Source organism: Gymnoscopelus braueri (assembly GCF_963280865.1).
Source record: "Gymnoscopelus braueri genome assembly, chromosome: 12".
Lineage (NCBI taxonomy): Eukaryota > Metazoa > Chordata > Actinopteri > Myctophiformes > Myctophidae > Gymnoscopelus > Gymnoscopelus braueri.
The window spans coordinates 5,373,175-5,391,607 of NC_137614.1; the positions used below are offsets into that span (position 1 = coordinate 5,373,175).

At 41.3% G+C, this 18,433-nt stretch overlaps 1 protein-coding gene across 2 annotated transcripts in view; it reads right to left on the bottom strand.

Moving 5' to 3' along the window:
* Window positions 1-613: 613 nt before the first annotated feature.
* The window catches only part of samd10a (sterile alpha motif domain containing 10a), a 28,258-nt gene continuing 10,438 nt past the window's right edge, over window positions 614-18,433 (bottom strand). For both annotated transcript variants that reach the window (XM_080445229.1, XM_080445230.1), the window contains exons 2-5: window positions 17,655-17,836; window positions 3,968-4,139; window positions 3,463-3,603; window positions 614-1,164 (exon numbers count right to left, since the gene is read on the bottom strand). In XM_080445229.1, the coding sequence (XP_080301355.1) occupies window positions 1,142-1,164; window positions 3,463-3,603; window positions 3,968-4,139; window positions 17,655-17,836 (518 nt within the window). In that variant the 3' untranslated portion in view covers window positions 614-1,141. The remainder of the gene's footprint in view (window positions 1,165-3,462; window positions 3,604-3,967; window positions 4,140-17,654; window positions 17,837-18,433) is intronic.

Sequence of the window (18,433 nt, forward strand, 5' to 3'; positions counted from 1 at the left end):
TTCTAACTCAAATATTTGTTCCAGGGACCCTCCAGAAGCAAAGATTTGAGTTAAAAATGATAAAAATAGTAAAAAATATATATATTCAAAGATTTGCAAAAAAATATCACGATTTTTCAAAATCTACATGAATAGCCAATATTGATATTAAAGGTATCATGACATTCATGTTTACACCACATTCAGAGTCTTTGTCCTGGTCCTTCAAACGTGTACAAAAAGTTTTAACTGAAAATTCCACTCCAGTGATTCACTGTAGGTGTTTTTGTCTCACATTTCTAAAGCCTTTTCAACTGCAATGAAAAAAGAAATCTTTGCCTGCGGGTGTCGCTGGTGAGGGATTTTGCCTGTCAATCATCGCCTCTGCTCCGCCCCCCCCCAAAGGAAAGGATAGGGGAGGGGAGGGGCGAGGAGGAGAGTGGGCGGGATTAATCGACTGTGACCTCACTGTCGAAGGGCCAAGCTCAGATTACTTTTCAGCCTAATTATTCAGAAAACCCCAGACCACAGAAAATCCACTGAATGTTCAAAGTTCAGATTTTTTGGGTGTAATTGAGGTCATAAAACCCCCCAAAAAACATAAAAAATAAAAAAAGTTAAAATGAATGTCATCGAACCTTTAATATAAGCACATGAATAGCCAATATTTTTGAATAGCCAATGTATGAAATAAATGGTTACACAGATGCGTTCCCAGTTTTAATGGGTTAACTTCTGTCACTTTCACAAATGTCTTTGTTAAAAATAGCAAAAATAGCCGATCTACAAGTTCACAATGCGTTGCGATGTTATGCATTGTGAGCTTGTATATAGGCAATTTTTTTGTACTACTTTCGTGTGAGTGTGTAAAAGGCTGTATGGAGTATGGAAACACAAGCTTTCTGCCCGGCAATATCAATTTACAAAGCATACAGATTATCATCATGAAGTGCAGTGGGTTGTCGTGCAGTGTGTCACAACCGTCCGTCAGTCCTCGCGTCCAATCACGTGTTTGGATTCTGCGGTCGTCATGTTAACGACACTTTGACCTTTCACCTCCATCAGTCCCACAGGAAGTGTCTCTGTGACTCCCATGTCACTTCCTCTGTGTAAACAGGAATCCACGGCGACCGTTTCTTCCACAGTGTCACGGGGCAGCCGGCTACGACGGGTTTCTAAACGAACCTGAGAAAAAGAAAAAAAAAGACAGTTACCAGTATGCCAATTAATTACTCACATTTCTTACTTAAGTTAAAGTATCAATACTGCAATATGCTGTAGAAATACTCTGTTACAAGTAAAAGTCCGGAATTCAAAATGTACTTGAGTAAAAGTACAAAAGTATTGGCATCATAATGTACTTACAGTACCAAAAGTAAATGTACTTATTAGGCAGAATGTCCCATTTCAAGTTTTCAAATATAATATAAAATCTTTTGAAAATAGCCGATCTACAAGCTCACAATGCGTCGTGATGCGACGCATTGTGAGCTTGTAGATCGGCTATGGCTGAAATGCATATAGAGCTGAAGTGGTTAATGTATGTTTTGTAATAATAATCCAAATCTACAAAGTAACTAGTTACTAAAGTCAAATAATTGTAGTGGAGTAAAAGTTGATATTTGCCTCCGAGAGGTAGTGGAGTAGAAGTAAAAGTACTGGAAATTGGAAATACTCAAGTAAAGTACAAATACCTAAAAATGTTACTTAAGTACAGTACTTGAGTAAATGTACTTAGTTACTTTACACCACCGTCTCTCAGACAGACACACACACACACTCGCACGCACGCACGCACGCACAGTCGCACACGCACAAAGTTGAATCTTGTTCTTCAACTTCAGACTTGCTATGCTATACTTTAATTCACTTTTAGATGAGCTCAGTTGACCGTGCAGGCTTGAGGCATCCATCAGAGTGTGAGGAGGAGGGAGACATGGAGGTACATCAGTCAAATGGATGTTCACTGAGCTGGAACAAATGGCTGTGTAGCAGCTCTGTAGCTGAGACCATATAGGAGACACTTAAGAAGTCCATTCAATTACAATTAAATTCACTCCTTTGGTAAAACTTCCTTCCTCTGTCTAATCAATGGCTCTGTTCCTCAATCAGTATCTGTTGGCTGGAGTGAGTGAGTCTCTGTCTTTTTCTGTCTGTCTCTGTCTCTCTCTCTCTCTCTCTCTCTCTCTCTCTCTCTCTCTCTCTCTCTCTCTCTCTCTCTCTCTCTCTCTCTCTGTCTCTCTGTCTCTCTCTACGTGTCTGACAGTTACCGGTATGCCAATTAATTACTCACATTTCTTACTTAATTTAAATAGTCCATGAGCCAGAGCCCCAAAATTGAGCAATGATTATCGAAAGAGTGGGCAAAACCAAACCTATATTAAATTGTTCATAGGGTCAATACGAGTAAATAAATATATGATAACCTTTCCACAGGAGCAGCTTTTTCATGGTTATCACACATTTTGTTATTTTCCCCATACATACATGACAGGTGAAAAAATTACAAAATTTTAAAAAGAGTTATCATAATGAAACTTCCTGAGTTTATTACTTACATGAAGACAATGATTTATCGTATTACAAGTTTTCTGAAGTTGTATATTTAAATATGCAAATTAGGTATTAGGAAAATATGCCCACATTTGCATAACTTTCCAGAATCAACATTGGAACATTGGACAAAGCCAGAGTCAACATACTTATTTCATTTTGTTAAGATGTTGGAGTCAAAGGATTTTAACGAGGGAATATTCAATATCTGGCTCAATTTTGATGCTCTAGCTCATGGACTAAATGCCTAATTTGCATATTTAAATATACAATTTCAGAAAACTAGTAATACGATAAATCATTGTCTTCATGTAAGTAATAAACTCAGGAAGTTTCATTATGATAACTCTTTTTTAAATGTTGTCATTTTTTCACCTGTCATGTACGTATGGGGAAAATAACAAAATGTGTGATAACCATGAAAAAGCTGCTCCTGTGGAGAGGTTATCATATATTTATTTCCTCGTATTGACCCTATGAACAATTTAATATAGGTATGGTTTTGCCCACTCTTTCGATAATGAAATCTTGTCTGGCTCATGGACTAAAAGTATCAATACTTCAATATACTGTAGAAATACGTAAAAGTCCGGAATTCAAAATGTACTTGAGTAAAAGTACAAAAGTATTGTCTCTCTCTCTCTCTCTCTCTCTCTCTCTCTCTCTCTCTCTCTCGCGCGTTTAATTGCTGATATTATGCTTTTAATTATTGCCAATAAAGTATTCCATCTACTGTATCTACACACACACACACACACACACACGCACGCGCACGCACGCACACACACACACGCACGCACGCACGCACGCACGCACACACAGACACACACACACACACACACGCACACACACACACACACACGCACACACGCACACGCACACGCACACGCACACGCACACGCACACGCACACGCGCACACAAACACACACCTCTGCTGAGCAGCTGCAGGTTGCGGCCCTCCTCCTGAACCTGCAGATGTAGGACCTGCTGCAGTAGCTCCTGTCTCAGGGTCTCCTGCACCAGACCCATCCTCTGGAGCTTCTCTCCGTTCAGACGCAGCAGAGCACGACCTGGGGGGGGGGGGGGGGGGGTTATTCATTTTTGCTTCATTAACCCATTAATGCCTGAGGCCTTCTAAATCACTAGTTCTCACACTTTCAAGATTTTTCTAAAATGTTCAAACATAGCAGATGCACATTAAGCTCGCAGCGCCGTGAGCTTGTGCATCTGCTATGTTTGAATGGTAGTTGTGAGGACTGTGTTTCTGTGATTTCATAGTGTCACAGTGTGATGTCATAGTGTGATGTCATACCTGTGATGGCGTGCTGAGAGAAGGCCTCTACGTAGGTCAGGTAGTTGTGTGGACAGTGTTTCTGTGATGTCATAGGGTCATAGTGTGATGTCACAGTGTGATGTCATAGTATGATGTCATACCTGTGATGGCGTGCTGAGAGAAGGCCTCTACGTAGGTCAGGTAGTTGTGTGGACAGTGTTTCTTCAGCCACCTGCAGACGTCCTGCTGAGACCACATCACTACTGGACGCACCAGGCTGAGCTGGACGGGACTGGTGTGATACAGGCCATAGTTATCACTGTGGGAACCATGCTGGAGAGACATCACGCACACACACACGCACACGCACACGCACACGCACACGCACACGCACACGCACACGCACACGCACACAGAGTGAGTGAGTGAGAAAGTGATAGAAGCCAACTGGTACAAAAGCCGGCATTAAACATTAAACATAGCACATGTGCAGCGCTGTGCAGAATCCTCCAGATGAGTGACCACATATACACCAGGGTCTCACTCAGAGCCCCCCCCCCGTTTCATAATCCAATGAATACTTTGATCATTCAGTCACTTTTTAACCCATTAAGGCCGCGAACGCATCTGTGTCATTTTAAAATAGCAGATCTACAAGCTCATAGCGCGGCACTCGGTGCCGCGCTATGAGCTTGTAGATCTGCTATTTTTTTTAAAGAATTGTGGAAAATGTGTGCAAATCTTGCACAAAGTGAACATTTTTAACTCCGATCTGTGCTTCTGGGGGTCCCTGGAACAACATATTTTGAGGTGGGGGTCCGCAGCCAAATTACATATCATTTTGGAGGGTCCTTGACATGGAAAAGTTGGAGCACCACTGATATAACAACATACTGTTAGGATATAGAAAACATTTTTAGATATGTATTTGTTTCGTTCCAGGGACCACCCCCCCCCCCCAGAAGCAAAGATTTGAGTTACGAATATTCGTTTTAAAAACATATTATATCCAAAGATTTGCACAAAATTTAAAAAAATAGTAGATCTACAAGCTCATAGCGATGAGCTTGTATATCTACAATTTCTGAGCATGTGTATCTGCTATCTTTTGTCAAAGAAATCTTGACACAGATGCTTTCCCGGATTGAAGGGGTTAAACATCCTAATGAGACTCCGCTACAGTGTGAATGTCTTTGACACACACACATACCGTTAACAAACACACCGTTAACCATCTGCTAAGATCAAACACAACTCACTCTAATAATCCACTCCAGTGGCTCTCAAGCTTTTCTGGATCAGGCCCACTTGAAAACATCTAACGTATGTTGGCGGGCCCACCCATCTGACCTGATCTGACCGCTTAACACGGCAGCCATGGCAGAATTGTGTTTGTATAGACGCTATATAGACAAAGGCGGAATTTTCAAGGTTTTAAAGAAAAAATACCATGACATTTGTTTTTGGCCAACTAATTGGGTCAATTAAAAAACAATCTATTCTTCACCCACTAAATGAGTAGATAATTCCATTTTAGACTTGACTTCACTATTATTTTTGATTAGCAATTAAACTCTGAGCCCTTTTGGAACAAAACACTTGAATGTGAATAATGCAACAAGCTATTTTAAAGGACAGTTTAAACGACTATTTGCTTTTTGGTAAATGTCAACAGGCAGAAGTGAAGCCATTAGAGTTTTTGTTTTAGTATTGCTGTCAGTGTTGCTACAACCATTCAATGGATGTCTCAGTGTAATACAGTGGTGTAAAGTAACTAAGTATGTCCTCAACTACTGTACTTAAGTAGAATTTTGAGGTATTTATACTTTACTGGGGTATTTCCAATTTTCTGTACTTTTACTTCTACTCCACTATATCTCAGAGGCAAATATTGTACTTTTACTCCACTACAATTATTTGAAACCTTTAGTTACTACTTACTTTGTAGATTTTGATTATTATTACAAAACATACGCGATTTTTTACTTTTACTTTTAGTACTTTCAGTACATTTTGATGCCAATACTTTTGTAGTTTTACTCAATAATTTTTTAATTCCGGACTTTTACTAATTTTTGAATAACCTATATGATCAGAACAGCTCGTAGAACTTATACATCGGCTATACTTTGGAAAGTTTTTGAATAGTATATGATTTGAATAGCTCTGTAGAGCTTGTAGATCGGCTATTTTTGAAAGTGTTTGAATGATCTGAATATTAAAGTTTTTCAGAAGACTTAGGTCAGGATTTAGAAGGCGTTTTTAGAATCGGCCTCAGGTCTAAATGGATTAAACTGTTCCTAATTTTGCCGGGGACCCCCTGAAACCCCCTCAAGGACCCCTGGGGTTCCCTGGTCCACGCTTTGAGAACCACTGGATGGCAGGTGAAACAGAGGCTTCAGGTCTATACGTGTCTTTTCTCCATATTACTGCTGTGAATGCAGAGCGTTAGCATTATTATACAGTATAGAAAAGATAATCACAATGCAATCACTGTTGGTGAAAATAAAGCTTGGCTGAATTAGCAGGTACCATAGAGACATAATCATCTCTGTCGGGTGGAAACCTTATATGTCCAAAACTGTTACTTTTCAGGATTTAAATAAAAAAATAGCATAAGTAGCAGACCGGCAAGCTCGAAACGCGTCGCTTCGCACCACGTTTCGCGCCACGTTTCGAGCTTGCGGATCTGCTACTTTTTAAATATTTGCGTGACGCTTTAGTGCAATGGTGATGCAACTTTGATGATGGAGAGGGCCACTATATTTCCACACTCACTCCAGGGGGCCACATTGCATATACTGTCGGGCAGAAACCTCATATCTCCGTATTTAAACTTTTTGTAAATTAATGCCGTACTTCACCATTCTATGTCACACAAAAGTAGCAAAAATAGCAGATCTACAAGCACTGAGCTTGTAGATCTGCTATTTTTGCTATTTTGGAATTGGAATCCTGATTTGCTTTTGCTGTTTTTGAATTGGAATCCTGAAAAGTAAAAAAAAAGAATTAATTCAAATGCATTTAGTTATACTTATGTTAACTTTATGAACTTAAATACAAATACATTGGACATAAAAAAGACAATAGCATTTTAATGCTAGTCATTAAGCTACTAATATAGACTGTAAGTAATTAAAGCGGGTCATGTTTGCATGTTTGGAATTGTAACAGCTGAAATCAATAATATATCAGTATTCCGATATTAACCTGCGGGCCGCATTAAGTGAAGGTGGGGGCCGCATGTGGCCGCCGGGCCGCCAGTTGCCCATGTATGCTTTAGTGTGATCAAACTTACAAAAAGAAAACCCACAAAAAGTTAAAATACGGAGATAGGAGGTGTTCTGGCCCGACAGTCAGCGACGAAAACGAGTCTTAAATCTCCCTTATCGGGCCGAGGCAGCGCTTTGTGTTCTTCCATTTAAAGAAGCTGTAACAGGACAAAGCCATCGGCACAGCCAGTGATTTGAAAGCCGTGAGATTTACCCGGTCAATTTGGAGAACAAATACTTTGTTCAGCGGGTGAGAGTACAGCTGTAACAGTGTGTGAGGAGACAATGTTCCTACACACTGCATCAGATAAGAATAATGGAGTCTCTCAGTCCATACCGAGGACAACATTCTGGCTGACCTGCCTGTCTGCCAAACACTGGCAACCGGAATGGAAATTAGGCAGATTTTAACCCATTAAGACCGGGGGACGCATCTGTGTGTCGTTTTTAGATTTCTTTGGCTATTCAAAAAATAGCAGATATACAAGCTCATGGCGCGGCACCGAGTGCGCTTGTAGATCTGCTATTTTTATAAAAATCGTGGAAAACATAATATATATATTTTTTTAAGCGAACATTTGTAACTCAAATCTTATTGTTTCTGGGGGATTCTGCAAGTGTCTTCTAAATCTTTTTTTGCTATAATATCAGTGGTGCTCAATCTTTTTCATGTCAAGGACCCCCAAAATGATATGTATTTGGCCGCCGACCCCCATCTGAAAATATTTTGTTCCAGGGACCCCCAGAAGCAAAGATTTTAGTTACAAATGTTTGCTTTAAAAATATATGTATTAAAAGATTCGCCCAAATTTTCCACGACAAACAAAAATACATAGAAGATCCACTATATCTGCTATTTTTGAATAGTCAAAGAAATCTTAAAATGTCACAGATGCGTTCCTGGATTGAATGGGTTAATGTCTCACATTAAAAGTTCTCCCTGACAAAATGTACACTAATGATAATAATACTTTTTCCACCACTGCTTTACATAATTCAACTTTTTATGTTTCTTTTTCCCCCCTAAACATTCTGAAAGTGAAAGTGAAAAGGCTTACAGTAAGTGTGTCTGTGTCTGTGGGTTAAAGGTTTCATGACGTTCAGTTTTACCACACATTAAAAGTCTTTGTCATGGTCCTTCAAACGTGTATAAAAAGTTTTAACAAAAAATTCCACTCCATTGATCCATGGCAGGTGTTTTTCTCTCACATTTCTAAAGCCTTTTCAACTGCAATGAAAAAATAAATCTTTGCCTGCGGGTGTCACTGTTGAGGGATTTTGCCTGTCAATCATCGCCTCTGCTCCGCCCCCCCCAAAGGAAAGGATAGGGGAGGGGAGGGGCTAGGAGGAGAATGGGCGGGATTAATGGGCTGTGACTTCACTGCCGAAGGGCCAAGCTCAGATTACTTTTCAGCCTAATTATTTAGAAAACCCCAGACCACAGAAAATCCACTGAATGTTCAAAGTTCAGATTTTTTGGGTGTAATTGAGGTCATATAAAACCCCCAAAAAAACATAAAAAATAAAAAAAAGTGAAAATGAATGTCATAGAACCTTTAAGAAGGGTTGTTGTGACTAAATAATAACTACATTGGGATCCATTGGAACAGGTTTTGGTTTTGGTTTCCACCCGACAGCGACAATATCAGACACGATACATTTACCAAAAGGAAACGCATGTTGTATTTAATTCAGAGGCAAGGATAAAACACATCTCTGTAACCTCATTATGTCCAACACTGTCACTTTTCAGGATTCAAATTCAAAAACAGCAAAAGTAGCAGATCTACAAGCTCAAAAGGCATTGCTTTGCTCAGAGTTTCATGCTGTGTTTCACGCTGCGTTTCGAGCCACGTTGCGAGCTTGTAGATCTGCTACTATTGATGTGTGACGCTGTAGTATGATCAAGTAGGGCGTTAATTTACGAAAAAAAACACAAAATGGTAGAATGGAGATACGAGGTTTCTGCCCGACCGCAACAATATTATCCCAATAACCAGCCATAAAAAATTTATGACCAGAAAAGATACGTGTACGTGTACGTGTACGTGTACGTGTACGTGTACGTGTATGTGGTGACTTTTGTGATGAAATGCCTTGTGATCTTGTTGCAAAGCAATTTCCACATGAGGACAAAATAAAGTGTCTATATCTACCAAACACTATAAGGTTATGACAACTTACAGTATATTTCCCACAAGGGCTAAAATGGTCTCTGGCAAAGTGCTTTGTATAGGGATAGATAATACAAAACACATCCTAACATAAGCTAGAGTAGACAATACAGGACAATGCAATACGATACAATAGGATAATGGCGGTGTATAGTGCTAGCGTGTGCGATGAGGGAGTGTGGTGTATTGTGGTGTGCATTGTTTCATGTGCATTGTTTCATTTTGCCTCTGCAGGCTGTTCAGTACGGTAATGGATCTAGTAATGGTTCCATCTCCACACAAGGGGCTGCGTTCCTGTTCCTGTGTCCTGAAGAGACAGTGAAGTTACTGCTAAAAGCTGCTGCACAAAGTGCTCAACCCCCCTAACCCCAGTACTTGAGTCAAAGTAGATCAGGCTATACGGCCTGGTCCAATGTTTTACTCAACTACAAGTGAAAGTTGCCCTGTCAAATGTTGCACTTGAGTTAAAAGTACTGGAGAACTTGCTTTTTAACCCATTAAGACCGGGAACGCATCTGTGTCACTTCTAGATTTCTTTGCCTATTCATAAAATAGCAGATCTACAAGCTCATAGATCTTGCAGATCTATGAGCTTGTAGATTTTATCGTCTACTCAGGCTTTTGGGAGCACCCTGGACAGTTTTGAAGTTGCTTGATTCAGTATTTTGATATTTGATATTCATTTTATCAGACATGCCCCCTTCCTATACAAACCCATTGTAACTTCAAACTCCATTTTAACCATGTTAGATTCATCGGAAACACAAACACTCGTCCTTGGTGACTGATATTATCCTTCTAATACGTGAGGAGACCGTGTTTTTTCAATTACCTTTTCATTTATTTTTTATATTTTTGGGGGAAAATGAAAAAAATGTAATACAATAAAAAAATTAAATAAAATGAACCTGTTGGATCCCAAACAGAATAACCTGTTGGATCCCAAACAGATAACAAGCTCATAGTGCGGCACAAAAGCTGCTGCTCTGTGATGGATGAGCTGAGCTGCTCTGGTAATGCGGCGCTTCAGAGAAACAGCAAACACAGCGTTGTAGTTCTCCAACTTTTTTGGCTTCAGTTCCCCCTCTCCTGATTTCTGAATCCAAGTCCCTTGGAGCCCCTTCACGTGACCACCACATCCTACTAAAGCTGTGGTTTTCAACCCTTTTCATATCGAGGTCCATTATTTATTCTGCATTTGAGCCACGGATCCACCGTTTGATGAGATTTAGACTCTCAGACCTAAAACTTAGAATATTTTGTTATCGTTGGATAAGATTTTGTCCACAATTCCACATGCTGTATTGATGTTGAGAGACAACAGGCAAACGTTGATTTAACATTCTCAAGAGTTAAAGATCTACCTAATAAGGGTCCATTTGGTTACCAACTCTCCATCATTTGGCTGGGGACCACCTGGAACCCCCTCAAGGACCACTGGTGGTCCCCGGACCACTGGTTGAGAACCACTGTACTAAAGCCTCATTTATACTTAGTTGCATGCTGGTGTTGCATGCAGTAAATAGCAGATCTACAAGCTCACAACGCGCCACGAATGTGACGCGTTGTGAACTTTTTACTGAGCTATTTACTGAGCACGACAACGGCATGCAATTAATTATAGAGCAACGAAGTCTGATGTAATTTACACATCCTACCTGGGTCACACCCCCCCCCCATTCTGAATTCCCATAGACGTGTTTAATATCACGTCAAATAAGAACTGTGTTCCAAATCAGCCATCAGCTCTGATCTGGAGCACCTGAGCCTGAGGGCTTTAAAATCAGTCCTCTTCATGTCAGATCCTCTCTCCTCTCTCCCCAGTTTGTTTGTTAACCTGCCTTGGTTTACACCTTGCAACATTCACACTGCACATACACTCGCACCCATACACTGCCTTCACACTGACGCTCATTCATATTTACTGACATGTTATGTTTGCAGTTGTTTATTTAGTTTCTTTAAATAAAGACATTTTATATACTTTCAACTGTGCCTGTGTCTCCCTTTTGTTGCAACTCTGAGTCAGGTTGTAACAACGATACAGAGCCTCCTCCCTGACAATAGCGCGGGGGCAATTTGTTTATTTTCAGACCACAATTCTTATATGATACGATTCTAAGACGACCAAATGTTATTCTCCATAGAGAATATATACTTCTGTGACTCAGGGGATGAGGACTTCGGGACTTCAGGACTTCGGTACTCTATAAATTAGGCTTATTAAATGACGGAACCTCTGTCTGTCCGTCAGTTCGTCATTCTGTCTGATCCACATTTCTCTCCCTCAATGTGTTGAGCAATTGAGCTGAACTTGCACAAGGGAATTAACCATTAGCACATGAAGACAGTGAGGAAGCCCACTTTTCACTTTTCCCACATGCAAGCTGTTTATTAGTGTTTTTGTGTTCGGAGTTCCTGGGCTTGCACATCCACGGGCTATGGGCTCTGTTGTCACGGTTACGGTACCTGCAGGCTATATGGGCTCCATGTTGTCATAGTTTCTCTCCCCGCAGGCTATAGGATCTGGGCGGACTTAGCTTTGGGGCTACAGTACACACACACACACACACACACACACACAAATACACACACACACACACACACACACACATAAAACGCCACACACATACAACGCCGCACACATACACGCCACACACATACACGCCACACACATACAACGCCACACACATACAACGCCGCACACAGAACGGCAGAACAGACAGCGCTACAAAGTTCTAAAGGAGTTTGATTTAGCGGTCGTGTCCACAGACATCCTTTAATGAGCGGAGGGGCGCTTTGAATATCACATCAGTAGCACAACCCAAAAGCATGCTATAGTTTGGATACTCAGAAAACTGCGAGAGAAAACCACAGCTAGCATATGATGCTATGAATGAATAATAAAATAAGGTCCACACAACATTTCGATTAAAGGATCTTCACCAGGAATTCCTGATGAAGATCCTTTGATCGATATGTTGAACGCAATGCTTGGAGCTTGTTCTACCAGTGTGTGGATCATATTGGTAACACTTGCTATGCATCCCATGTCTATGATGTATTATAAACATACTTGTAATGCATTATAAACATACTTGCAATGCATTACAATCGGAGGCCACTGTGGCCACTGTGGACTCAGGGCATGACATTTTTTTGAGGGGCACAAGACCAAACTGAGGGTCAACAACGGCCATGGCCTTCGTGGCCTCCTGGTTGCTATAAAACAGGGGTTCTCAAACTTGTTTATACCATAACCCCATATTATGAGGGAAAATCTTTTAAAATCTGCCCTCTACTGGCCATGTGTTTTACAGGTCTGTTGGTTCATGGTGTCCTTCCAGAGTCAATCACCTCTGTACAATTAGTGCCTGTCCTTAAAGACAAGGCAGGTAAACTAAACAGCATTGATATATAGACCTATCGCTCTAACCAGCATCCTCTCCAAAGTATTGGAAAGCATCATGTTTGTACGTCTTGAAATGTTTGTCTTGACTGCAGATAACCAGTTTGGTTTTAAAAAGAAACACGGCACAGAATTATGCATTTTTGCACTTAAAGAAATGATTGCCAGCTACAGTAGCCGTAATTCCACTGTCTTCCTATGCTGTTTCAGAAGCTGCTTGACAGAGGCATACCTAAGCACATTGTGCGTATACTAGTGTTTTGGTACGCAAATCAGAAAATGCAGGTTAAATGGGGTAATGTTACTTCTGCCCATTTTTCTGTTAGCAATGGTGTCCGACTGTCCGTCAAGAGGGGATTTTGTCTCATTTTATTCAATGTTTACATGGATGATCTATCTAGTGAATTAAATAAGTGCAATACGGGCTGTCTATATAGGTAACTCTATCATCAATCACCTTATGTACGCTGATGACCTGGTCGTTCTGAGTCCATACAGTGGAGGGTTACAGCAGCTATTGAAAGTGTGCTCAAATTATGGCAATGATCATGACATAATTTATAATGCAAAAAAGAGTAGTGTCATGATAGTGAGAAGCCATGAGGACAAGAAATTGGCCTTCCCAGCCTTTCACTTATGTGACAGTCATCTATCTGTGTGCCATGAAATCAAGTACCTTGGCCACATTTTCACTGACAATCTTCATGATGATAGAGATATCTCTAGGCAGTGCCGCAAACTTTATGGCCAGGCCAATATGCTGGTTCGCAGGTTCAGCATGTGTTCAGGTACTGTCAAGTGTGCACTTTTTAAAGCATTCTGCACTCCCATGTATACAGCCTTCCTGTGGTGCACATACAAGAAAGGTATAGCATGCGGAGGCTTAAAGTGGCCTACAATGATGCCCTGAGGATACTACTTAAGGTCCCTAGATGGCATAGTGCCAGTCACTTGTTTGTAACATGTGGAATCCACACATGTGAGGCTCTCTTAAGGCACTCTGTGTATGGATTCATGTCTCGCCTGGATGAGTCCCGGAACAGTATTATTGAGAATATAAGCTTGTAGATCTGCTATTTTCATATATTCTAGTACTTTTACTTTTGGTACTTTAAGTATATTTTGATGCCAATACTTTTGCACTTTTACTCAAGTACATCTTTAATTCTGGACTTTTACTTGTAACAGAGTATTTCTATATTGCAGTATTGGTACTTTTACTTAAGTAAAGAATTTTAGTACTTTTTCCACCCCTGGAGATATCACGTTTTGATGACGTGTTAATTCTGTGTAATTCTGTGTTGCTAAGCGACTCAGGGCCATTATAACAAACAACACACGTCTTTCTGTAGCTTAATTAGAAGCAGTTGTTGCATACAGATGTTTTGCATAACCTCATGTAACCCTGTGAATGTAAGCACAGTTCAAACATACTGTAACTGTAGCTACACCCCAGCAGCCATTATCCTCTCTGCTCTGAGCAGGGATGGGAAGTACTGCACTTACTATAAGTGCATTTCTGAGGTACTCTCACTTTAGTTGAGTATTTTACACTTTTGATACTTCTACTCTACAGTAGCCTACTACATCTCACCAGATATACTTAAAGTACCAAAAGTAAAAGTACTATAATGTTTGAAAATAGCAGATCTACAAGCTCACAACGCGTCGCGATGCAACGCGTTGTGACGCGTTGTGAGCTTGTATCTGCTATTTAATGTATGTATAAAATAGGGCTGAAGTTGTTAATGCATGTTTTATCATTTAATCATCTATATCTGCAAAGTAAGTAGTAACTAAAGTTTTCAAATAATTGTAGTAGAGTAAAAGTACAATATTTGTCTAAATAACATGCATCTTTGCATAGGATGCATGGTCGTCAAGGCTAGGTCTAGTGCTACAGGCTGAGGTGGAGTCTGAAGAGGTGAGTCTTCAGATTACGGCGGAAAATTGGGAGTGAGTCTGCACTTATGACTGCAATGGGGAGTTTGTTTGTTTGCATTGTGATGCGTTGTGAGCTTGTAGATCAGTTTAACCAATTGTAAACAATTTGAGTGCTTTACTCGCTTTAACTTGCCTATACTTTAAGTATATTGATGCCGAAATTTTACTCAAGTAAAATTTTGAATACAGACATTTTACTTGTAACAGAGTATTTTTATACAGTATTGTGGTACCACACAACTGTCCCTCAGTACACACATTGCAGCAGCAGGGCACACGCACACACACACACACACACACACACACACACACACACACACACACACACACACACACACACACACACACACACACACACACACACACACACACACACACACACACACACACACACACACACACACACACACAGAGCGGCATTAGTGTGTGCATGGTGGTCTATTTAAAGGCTTTGCTAAGAGGCTGTTAGAGCCACCAAAGCGCTGGGGGACACAGAGGACACGTCTTTGTCTCCTGACAAAGTGCTTATTTGTTACAATGACTGCTGACCAGAATGAATGCATCTATGAACCTCTGAGAGGATATGCTGCCTTATGCTACTGTAGAGAGAGAGAGGGAGAGAGAGAGAGAGAGAGAGAGAGAGAGAGAGAGAGAGAGAGAGAGAGAGAGAGAGAGAGGGAGAGAGAGAGGGAGAGAGAGAGAGAGAGAGAGAGAGAGAGAGAGAGAGAGAGAGAGAGAGAGAGAGAGAGAGAGAGAGAGAGAGAGAGAGAGAGAGAGAGAGAGAGAGAGAGAGAGAGAGAGAGAGAGAGAGAAAAGGGGAGAGAGAGAGAGAGAGAGAGAGAGAGAGAGAGAGAGAGAGAGAGAGAGAGAGAGAGAAAGGAAAGGGGAGAGATAGCCTATGGAGGGAAGGGGGGAGACAGACAGACAGACAGACAGACAGACAGACAGACAGATAAAGAGAAAGAGAGGAAGAGAGAGAGAGAGAGAGAGAGAGAGAGAGAGAGAGAGAGAAGGGGATTTCCAGAGGACGAGTGTTGTTGGGGACATCACATAATGCAGTATTTCTTATACTTTTACAATAGAATACATTAGTGAACAGACTGAGCAGAACGTCTCATCTCTGCACTGATCTGCAGCACAGAGACACAACGGCCACACAGCACACTGACGGTGGAAACGGGGTCAACGTTTACATTTCTTATTCATGATTCCCTGGCTTCCGCTATGCAAAGCAGAAACACTACAGATATGATATGCACGGCAAATTAGCGACTTATGTGTTTCCGTTCAGCCAAACAGTCCATATATACGTTAGGCAATTACTGTCCCTGTGAGAGAATAATGATGATGGTTATCAGCTTAACCCATTAAGACCGGGAACGGTCTTAATGAGATGTCAAATGGGATGGGATGTCAAATGGGATGGGATGTCAAATGGGATGTCAAATGGGATGTCAAATGTCAATGGGATGGCAGATCTACAAGCTCGTAGATCTGCTATTTTAGAAAAATCCTGAAAATGTGTGCAAATCTTTATAAATGTCTTCTAAATCCTGTCTGAAAACTTATGTTGCTATAATATCAGTGGTTCTCAAACTTTTTCATGTCAAGAACCCCTCAAATTATGTGTTTGGCTGCCGATGCCCATCAAAATATGTTGTTCCAGGGACCCCAGAGAAGCGAAGATTTGAGTTAAAAATGTTGTTTCCAAATATACATGTATTCAAAGATTTGCACAAATATTCAAGATTTAAAAAAAGAATGCAGATCTAAAAGCTCATGAGCTATGAGCTTGTATATCTGCTATTTTTGAATAGCCAAAGTATAAAACAATGGTTATAGCTAAAAATCAAAAATGACACACAGATGCGTTCCCGGTCTAAATGGATAATTGTGAAGCCACTGTCAGCATGGGTCACTGTGGTCATGAGGCCACCTGACACACCCTGACACACGATTACTAGAAGATTTTAACACACTTATTCTTCAGTCCATGGGTCTTCAACAAGACATTGAATGTCTGAAAATACACGTTAACATTAATCCAATATGTTAATATAAAAAAACATGTGTAAACTTACAAACAAGTGTGTGTGTGTTTAAATCAAATACCACCGAAGTGGAAAAAGCGGCAAGGATGCAAGACTGGCTCAGACACACATTCTCATTTATTGGGAACGCTTTACGCGTCTCGGCCTCAGCCTTCCTCAGAGCAGATTTAAAGATCTGCTCTGAGGAAGGCTGAGGACGACGTGTCTGCGACGCGTTGTGAGCTTGTAGATCTGCTATTTTCGGCTAATGTTCCCCCTCTAGAATAGGAATGCGAGGGTTCAAGTGGTTAATGTAAAAAATAAAGTCCCTATCACACAAAGATTTGACGGACCCCCTGCAGTATCTCTGAGGACCCCCTAGGTGTCCCGGACCCCTTGTTGAAGACCCCTGGTTTAGACTGATGCTATAGATTATTGGTTTACCAGTGATCCTATACACGAATCCACGGAGCGCTGCCCTGGGCGCAGCTATTGCTGCGGTGTCAACGCTCCGCGGACGCGACACCGCAGCAATGGCCGCCTACAGGCAGCTACAGGCAGTGCGTCTGTGGATTCGTCTATAGATTACTGAGGCACTATACAATGTCTCTCTGCATTTGATGTACTGTATGTGTTAACCTTGTTTATAGTAATGCGCTCTGGTTAAGAGTGTCTACTAAATGCCTTAATTCATTAAGACAGGGAATGCATCTGTGTCATTTTATTTTGGTTATTTATATATTTATTTGGCTATTTTTTTAAATGGTGGATTTTTTTGCAAATCTTTGAACATAATATATGTTTAAAGTGAACATTTTAAACTCCGATCTGTGCTTCTTCTGGGAGTCCCTGGAACAACATATTTTGAGATCGGGGTCCGTGGCCAAACATATATCACTTTGGGGGTCCTTCACATGGAAAGGTTGGAGCACCACTGAATGAATAGCCAAATAAATCTAAAAATGACACAGATGCTTTCCCGGTCTTAATGGGTTAATAGTAAATTGTACATTGTGTACCTGGACAGGCTGCGTTCCCGGTTGCTGCAGCAGCTTGACGGTCCGGCCCCCCGCCGTCTTGTGGCCCCTCCCATCGTGCCAGGTGAGGTTGCCCCCTGTGCGTTGTGTCAGCTGCTGTTTGAAGTCCTCCGGCAGAGCGCGGTACTCCACCGCCGGCCGGCAGAAACTGAAACTGGATGCAGCTGCAGCGCAGAGAAAAGGACAAAGTACATTACAGATACAGTTTTTAACCACTTTAAACCCTCCAAGTCTTAGTAAAAAACGGACCTGAGTTAGACTTATACAACTAACTGTACCCGGACCGCTTTTTACCAGCTTGCTTGAAGAGCGTGCTGTCTACTAACAGACAGAGCAACTAGTGAACACCTATGCACCTACACCTAAATGCACCTACACCAGTAAGTGAACACCTACAGTACACCTAAATGGGGGCAGCAGTGGCTCAGGGGTAGAGTGGCCAGTAGAGCGGCCGGGAGGTTCCCAGTTTGATCCCGGGCTCCCCCAGAGAGAGTTAGTGTCGAAGTGTCCTTGAGCAAGACGCTGAACCCCTAATTGCTCCCGATGAGCAGGTTGGTGCCTTGCATGGTTTCCTCCGCCATGTGTGTGTGAATGGGTGAATGTAATGCACAATCTATGTACAGCCCTTTGGATAAAAGCGCTATATATAAATGCACCATTTACCTATATGCGACATGTTTTCACATCTTTTTAATCATTGGCTGTCCTTTAAGCCAATGGGGAGACTTCCCATACTCTGAACGGCAGTTGTCCTCCCATGC